Source organism: Lipotes vexillifer, unplaced genomic scaffold (genome assembly GCF_000442215.2).
Source record: "Lipotes vexillifer unplaced genomic scaffold, Lipotes_vexillifer_v1.1 scaffold920, whole genome shotgun sequence".
Lineage (NCBI taxonomy): Eukaryota > Metazoa > Chordata > Mammalia > Artiodactyla > Lipotidae > Lipotes > Lipotes vexillifer.
In genome coordinates this window covers 962,332-969,383 of record NW_006783413.1, presented here as the reverse complement: position 1 = coordinate 969,383, position 7,052 = coordinate 962,332, and the positions used below count along the sequence as shown (strand labels likewise).

The window sequence follows — 7,052 nt, the reverse complement described above, 5'->3', positions numbered from 1 at the left end:
GAAAGAGTGACAACAGGAAACCTGCCTGTGAAAAATGAATCACAAGTAGCTCTACACTTTGGCACGTGTGGAAAAAGAACAGGAGTTAGAGCAGGACTTTAGGCAACACCTCAGAGCCAGTATCTTCTCCTTGATCATTTGCTTACTGCCTTATTTAAGAAAGTGGAAGCACTGTATGTGGTGCCAGGCACTTTCGACTCCCCCAGTGTTCCTACTAGGGGAAGGTCTTTTCTTTTCAGGATGATATGCCATCAAATCCAGAAGATAAGAAGTCATCTGATACTGAATACCCTGAAGCCAATGCCCAGGATGCTTTGTGAAGTGCAGGAGAATGGATACGCTCTCCTCACACGCTCCAGGCTCCTGACACACTTAGGTGTTCTTACTAATTGCGAACCACATTAGATCTGCACATAACCAAGAGCGCGCTGGTGAAAGAGCTGTTGCTAGAGGATTTGGTGAGCAACAATATAAAAAGGATCTGGGAACTAAAAAAAAGAGAGAGAGAGAAACAATGTTGAATATAAAAACAGAGTGGGGCATTGTCAGAGCAGGTCTAAAAAGGGGACCAGTCAAACAAAACTGAGGTGTGCTGTTCTCATGCAGCTTAAGTGGCCAAGGTCCTGCTACATGGCTCGGTTACAGCCCACTGTTCCTCACCTGTGGAGAAACAACCAGGACCCTAGAACATGACTCAGTTTCAGGACATTTGCCCCACACTTTCTCCTAGATGATAAGTAGCATTTTTGTAATTTGGATATATGTCTGATCTATTAATACTGGACCACAGAGAGGCATGTATTGGTTTTGTGATATCCTTGTTGCTAAGACATGTGGAAAAGTCTGAATCCATCTAAGATGTTTGCAGTGCTCATAGGCAGGCACTGTACATCACAAGATACCAAGAGCCCAGGGATGAGATGGAAAGATCCCTAGATGTAGCATCTCAGGGGAATTGTGCAGCCACAATTCCAAACTGTAGGTCAGAGTTTCTCAGCCAGTGTGTTGAGGTAAAGGTCCCCTCAGCCCTTAGAGTGGACAGGCAGGGTGTGGGTCGCTGGAGACCCCACACTGTCTCCAGTGACTGTTATCTTAAGTCGCAAACAGCCTTGCTCATATATCCCAATGTGCCTTATAAAAATTATCACGTTCGCGTGCCATGATACGAAGCGGTCAGGAAGCACTGCTGTACAGTGAAGAGGAGACATTCTCATACCATGAAGGTGTAGACATCCCCAAACCCCGTGGTGGAAATGTAGACTCTAACCCACCACCACGGATAGACTCGGTGAAAGACACAGACGCCACCGCATACCGTGGAGAAGAACATGGTGAAGGTGTAGACAGCCGCTTCCAGCACATATCGGCTCCGAATGGCCAGGACCACGGGGGGCAAAAACATGAGGTTGCTCAGGCAGAGCAGTAACGTGGACAGAAGCTGGAATCCGTAGGTGAGCGCATCCGCACTGTCGGTGCAGCCCCATCCCCGCCATCCTGCGGATGGGAGGGGCACAGGGTGGAAGAGGTGAGAAGGCAGCCCGGGCTTCAGCGGACACTTCCGCTGGCGGTCTCTGCTCAAGCCCGACGCCAAGGCCAGAGGAGGCTGGTCCCACCCTGACTCCGCCCGCCCCCCCTCAAACCCGGCTCCTCAGGCTGCCGCCTCCCTTCCGACCGCCCCGGGTGGGGTCCCTCGCCAGCCCAGCCGGCTCACCGGCCTTGCACTCGCAGGCCGCGTACAGGTAGTTGTGCGTGCGCAGCAGCTTGCACTGGCCGTAGGGCCCGCAGTCGTCCACGCACGGGGACAGGAAAGTGCGCAACCGCACCTCGGCCGTCGCGTTCCGGCACCTCAGGAACCTGCGCACAAACTGCCAATCAACCGGGCCCGGGCGCAGCCGCGCCCCGCCCCGCCGCGCCCCGCCCCGCTCACCGAGGCCCCACCCCGCAGAGGGAGCGCAGTGTCAGGAACCAGGTCCCCGTCTGCGGGAACGGGATTCGCAGCCTGGCCACTCGGGAGGTGGCACTGACCGTGAGGAGGAAGCCGGCCAGGGACTCTGAGGGGAGAAGGGAGGAGTCAGTGTGGGGTCAGGACCTAAAGAACCCTCACCCGCCTGCCCTCAGTTCCCAGACGCCCTAGCCCATCCTTCCTCCATACCCACCCCCCTGCCCCCGACTTCCAGCCCCCCCTCCTTCCCCGGTTCCTCACTCCACCTTTGGAACAAGTCATTGCTGCATCCCCCAGGCTCAAGGGCACCTCGTGAGTCAGGCATCCGAACACTGTCACATTTTCCTGGCGCAGGGAGCTCTGGGCAGGGCGGGTATAAAGATGAGGCGACCACACACTCTTAAGTCCTCCCACCAGCACCCCCGCCAGACTCCTCCACCTCTTAACCCCTCCCCAGAAACCCCTCCAGGCCCTCACTGGACACCCCGTTCCTGCAGGTGCTCTCCACACGGGAGCACCCTCCCCAGCCCTCACCTCCTCGTTCTTACAACAGAAAAACGGAAACACTAGATCTTCCACAGCAGAGATCTTTCAAAGACTGATGAGAAGGCAAGGCCACTTCTGACTCCTTTCTTTGGGAAGAATTGTTTGAATTCTGTCTAGGCAAGAGACAACACCCACTTTTGCAGTCCTATCTAGCTTGATGGGGGGAAGGGGAAGAGCACTGTTGCTGGATGTAGACACTAGTTGTAAACAAAGGTGATTGTAAGGTTCGTCAGTCATCTTCACATCTTCACCTGGGCCTTGAAGGTGGGAGGCACGTAAAGAAATGCACTCTTCCTCAGGTGAAATAATTCTAGGTACTGAGCAGTGGTAATAGAACACCTACGGGATTAAATGTAGCAAACTGGCTGGGATTAAAAGAAACTGGATATCCACAGGAGTAAAGGGAAAGGGTTGTCTACAAGAATAAAGGTAACAGGATGCCATAAGCTCACCTTATTCAAGAAGGATTTGAGGCAGCTTATTAAATACATATAACAGGATAAAATAAATACATGAGGGGAAATTTACAAATCTGTCCCTAGATGTGGGCCATATATTTGCTGACTTCCAAGCAACCAAAGCAAGGAAGGAAACGTGAGTTACCACATTTGTGAGTCCACAAGATAAAAGTTAGAGTCTCAGGAGAAGCACTGCACCCAAAAGGGTGGTTCTGTTAAATTCACATCCAAGAAGCACTGTGTGCTGCCCCACCTCCTATCCTTAGCTGCAAGAGTGAATTTCATACAACTTGTTCATAATTTCCCTCAATGCAAGCCCAGGGCTATATGCCAAAGTATTTTTCAGCAAAAGCCATTCTGGTGGGAGCCAAAGAAAAAATGTTCTCTAGGTATGCAGTTCTCTGAGCCAAATGTCCAGTTTTGATCCAAGGGAAAACATCAAAATACCTGAGGAAAAGATCAGAGTAGGTGTGCCAATATACCTTTCAGAATAAATAGAACAGGCTGTCTGAGGTGTGCAGCAGTGTCATAGCATGCAGATGGCTGGAATGTAAGCAGATGCCTTTTAGAGAAAATAGACAAGAATGCAGAGAAAGACAGGGCAAAGCAGCAGGGGAGGTGGGCCTCTCTTCTCAGGATACTAAGGAAGAGTCAGTATGGGTGGGGCCGGTCTCTGACACAGGCTCTATAGTTTCAAGGTCAAATCAAGACTTCACTGTCATTGCCCAAAGGCATGGCAATAAGCAAACACAAAACACATACAGTCTTAGCCAGAACACAGTCAGAGAATTTGAGTATGAAAATAAGGAACATCTTGGGGTTGAAGAGTCAGCTCTGTCCTGACCAGGAGGATCACTAGAAAGTTCTGCGCCATGTCCCATAGACACAGACCATGTCTCAGGTGGGTGATAGGAAAATGATCCCTGCCCCAGAGCTGAGGGATAGTAAAGTTAAAAGGATTTTTGGCTGAGGGAACAGTAGATAAATAATTAGATCAACGCCAACCCAAGACAGTTGCCAATGGCCTGACACAGGGCTCTGCCCTTGGCCCAGTCTTGTTCAGCGCTGAAAATAATGACTAAGAGGTTTAGAAGGCCAGCTTTTCAAGTGTGTGAATTACACAAAGTAGTGAAGATGCAAGGTCCAAACCAGTGTTAGGCAATGTCTCAAAGATGGACATAAATTCTTCCACTCAGGTTAAAAAGTGTGCTGCAAAAATATGAGATAGGAATTGGCAGCGGTTCACATGAACCAAGCTCAGGGCATGAAAATGTGCATGGTCCTTGGTTACAACTAGATAAACACATCAGTTAATGTGGATAAGGACTAGGAGGACATATACCAAAAAGCTAAGCAGTTGTGTTATGGAGGTGTCTTCCTCTATTTTCCAAAGCCTTTATATGTGAACCTATTATTTTTATAATAAAAAAGTAAATGTATACAATTGTTTTGAAGCAAAAAAAGGAAGAAAAGGAAAAAGATCCAGAGGTCTTAGTCCACCACAAGCCTCAGGTGATCCCACAGTGTGAGGCAGCAGCTGAAAGAGGTAACTTGATCTCAGGCTGCACAAATGCTGCCTGCCACCCAGGTCAGACCACCTTGGATCACTTATTTCAGAGGCATGATGACCAGAAGTATGACCAGAGGAGACAGCAGAGGATGAGAAGTCTAAGAGGCTGAGGCTGTTCAGTTTTGGCGAGGCTGAAAGGCATCCAAAGAGCTGTTAAAATTGGATAGGGATGCAACAAATGTACCACACCAATGCAAGACGTGAGTAACAGAGGACACTGTGTGGGGAAAGAGGGGAACTCTCTGTACTTTCCTCAATTTTCTGTAAGCCTAAAACTGCTCTGAAAAATGTCTATTTAAAAAAAAAAAAAAAAAAAGGACGGGGTAGACTACTGGATATAGCTTCTGGGGCAAAACAAAGGTCAGTGGGTAAAAATCCATGGAGGCAGACTTTGATGGAATGCCAAGGATGCCTCTAGCAATCAGAGTGGCCTTAAAAGGTGGTGAGCTCCCCATCACAGGAGATATGCGAGAAAAAGTAAACACCTGCCATAGAGAGAGGCCCTTAGTGAGGGGCAGGTAAGCCTATAAAACTGGGAAAATCCAGACCGCTCAGCTCCCCTGACTGGCCCAGCCCATGTGTAGTAAATACTCAGGGCATGTTTGTTGACCAGAATTGGGCTGAGGCATGGTCTCTAACCATGAAAGGTGAGAGCAACCTAGACAGGCTTTCTGGAGGTAAGGGCCCCTTCACCCCGACACCTTCCCTTTCGGGTTCCCCCAAAGGGCGACCTCCCCGCTCTCCACAAATAGTACCACGTTGAGCTGGAGCTCCAGGCTGAGGACACCTCCACTGTCCAGCACTGGCAGCAGCCTCAGGGCAAACACGGCTGGGCGTTCAGGGGGGAGGGCCACGCTGGGGCCAAAGAAGACGTAGAAGTGGACGGAGAAGGTGTCCAGCTCATTGCGCAGCGTCGGGCGCACTGGCCAGCAGTGCTCAGGTGGGGATGTGGCCCCAGGCCCCTCGGCAGGGGCCCCGAGGGATGACAGCTCTGGGGGCAGTGGCTGGTTGCCCAGTGACTGGGGCATGTTCATGGCAGCTCCGGGGACCAGGGCACGGGACAGGCTGGGCTGTGGGCACTCTGTGGGGCAGAGGAAATCAGAGCTGGGGCCTGCCGCCCTCACAGCCCTGCAGCCCCACCACATACCAGATCTAAGCTCCGTAGGGTATAACAAAGGGTGGGGAGGCTAAGAACTGGAATCGAACGTCCCTTTGGCGTCTGGCATCTAAGGTCACAGGACAGGGGCCAGGGGCTTCCTAGTGGTCACAGCTAATGGAATGTCATGTTGAGTCCCCTTGAGGGACTCAAGGTCATCTCTCCCACCCCAAGGGCAGTGAGGACACTGCTGAAACAGGTGATGGACCCTCTCACTGACTTGCAAGGGCTTTGGCAAGGACCATGTCCCAGAAGTCCTAGCTGTCCCCTGCCTAGTCCAGGACACTGAGATTAAATCAAGGAGAGTAATGAGGTCCCTTAGTGAGCCCCAAGTCAGGTACCAAGAAAAGATCTGATGGTCTCCCAATGACTTGAAGCTCCAAGTGGGAGGGCTTTGGCGAGTAAAGGAGCCTGGGCTAGGCTGGGGAGGTCGTAGGCACGTGGCCGAGGACCAGTGAACACAGCCACTATGCCTGCCTCCTCCCAGCCACAGAAGTCGGCACAAGCTGGGTGGCTGGCGCAGGTGTGGGGCTTCTGACCTTGCAACCGCACACACAGCTGGAAGCAGACGGTCCTGCCAGGGCCCCGGGATGGTGTCTCCACACGCACGTAGACCCAGTGCCCCCACGGGGGCAGTGCCAGCTCCAGCTGGCATACCGAGGCACCTCCACAGGCCACAGAGCTTGAGTTGTGCAGGGGCGGGGCCTTGGGACGTAGGCGCAGCGTCAGGGGGCAGGCGGATGCCCCGCGGCCCCCCACGCACACCAGCTGCGCTGAAACCCTGTAAGTGAAGCTGGGCACAAAGACCCTGGGCAGAGGGGAGGTTGGAGGTGAGAAAAGACAGGGTACAGAGAGGTGAGAGGGACACAGGATGAGGGAGACACTGGGAAGAAGGGAGGAGTAGGGGACAGAAAAACCGGAGGCCTTTTTGGGTCTTCCCCTCTGTGCTGGGAGAGGGGGAGGCAGGGGGTGGGAGCCGCCCTGGGGCTCTGGGTAGCTCAGCAGTCCAGGCTGGCCAGAGGGAGAGGAAGATCAGCAGGTAGGCTAAGGCCGGGGAAGGAACATGGGAAGGGCCCGGTGTGGGGCAGTATTTGACTTACTTGTACAGGGCTGAGCGATTGTGGAGGGAGAGGGTCTGCTCAGAGGGTCGCCCAGGCACCAGCACAGCCACGTCCAACAAACGCCGGACAATCAGCTGCGGCTGAAGGAGGTACTGACACTCATCCTGGAGACCCTGAGACACAAGCAGGGGTGGCAGGAGGGGAGACAGCGAGGTGCTACTAAAAGGCGGCGAACAGCCTGCTGAGGCAGAGGACAAACCTCCTCTGGCCCTCCTGCTTCTGGGGCTGTGACCGCAGTCCTCTAAGCTCTCGGTCCCTC

The 7,052-nt window shown here is 52.8% G+C and overlaps 1 protein-coding gene across 1 annotated transcript in view; it reads right to left on the bottom strand.

The window, feature by feature from the left end:
- The window catches only part of TMEM8B (transmembrane protein 8B), a 14,001-nt gene extending 7,214 nt beyond the window's left edge, over positions 1-6,787 (bottom strand). Inside the window, exons 1-7 of the mRNA XM_007455978.1 lie at positions 6,773-6,787; positions 6,212-6,480; positions 5,272-5,597; positions 2,209-2,302; positions 1,928-2,051; positions 1,712-1,854; positions 1,316-1,494 (exon numbers count right to left, since the gene is read on the bottom strand). Coding sequence (XP_007456040.1) covers positions 1,316-1,494; positions 1,712-1,854; positions 1,928-2,051; positions 2,209-2,302; positions 5,272-5,550 — 819 coding nt within the window. The 5' untranslated portion in view covers positions 5,551-5,597; positions 6,212-6,480; positions 6,773-6,787. The remainder of the gene's footprint in view (positions 1-1,315; positions 1,495-1,711; positions 1,855-1,927; positions 2,052-2,208; positions 2,303-5,271; positions 5,598-6,211; positions 6,481-6,772) is intronic.
- Between the last annotated feature and the right edge of the window lie 265 nt (positions 6,788-7,052).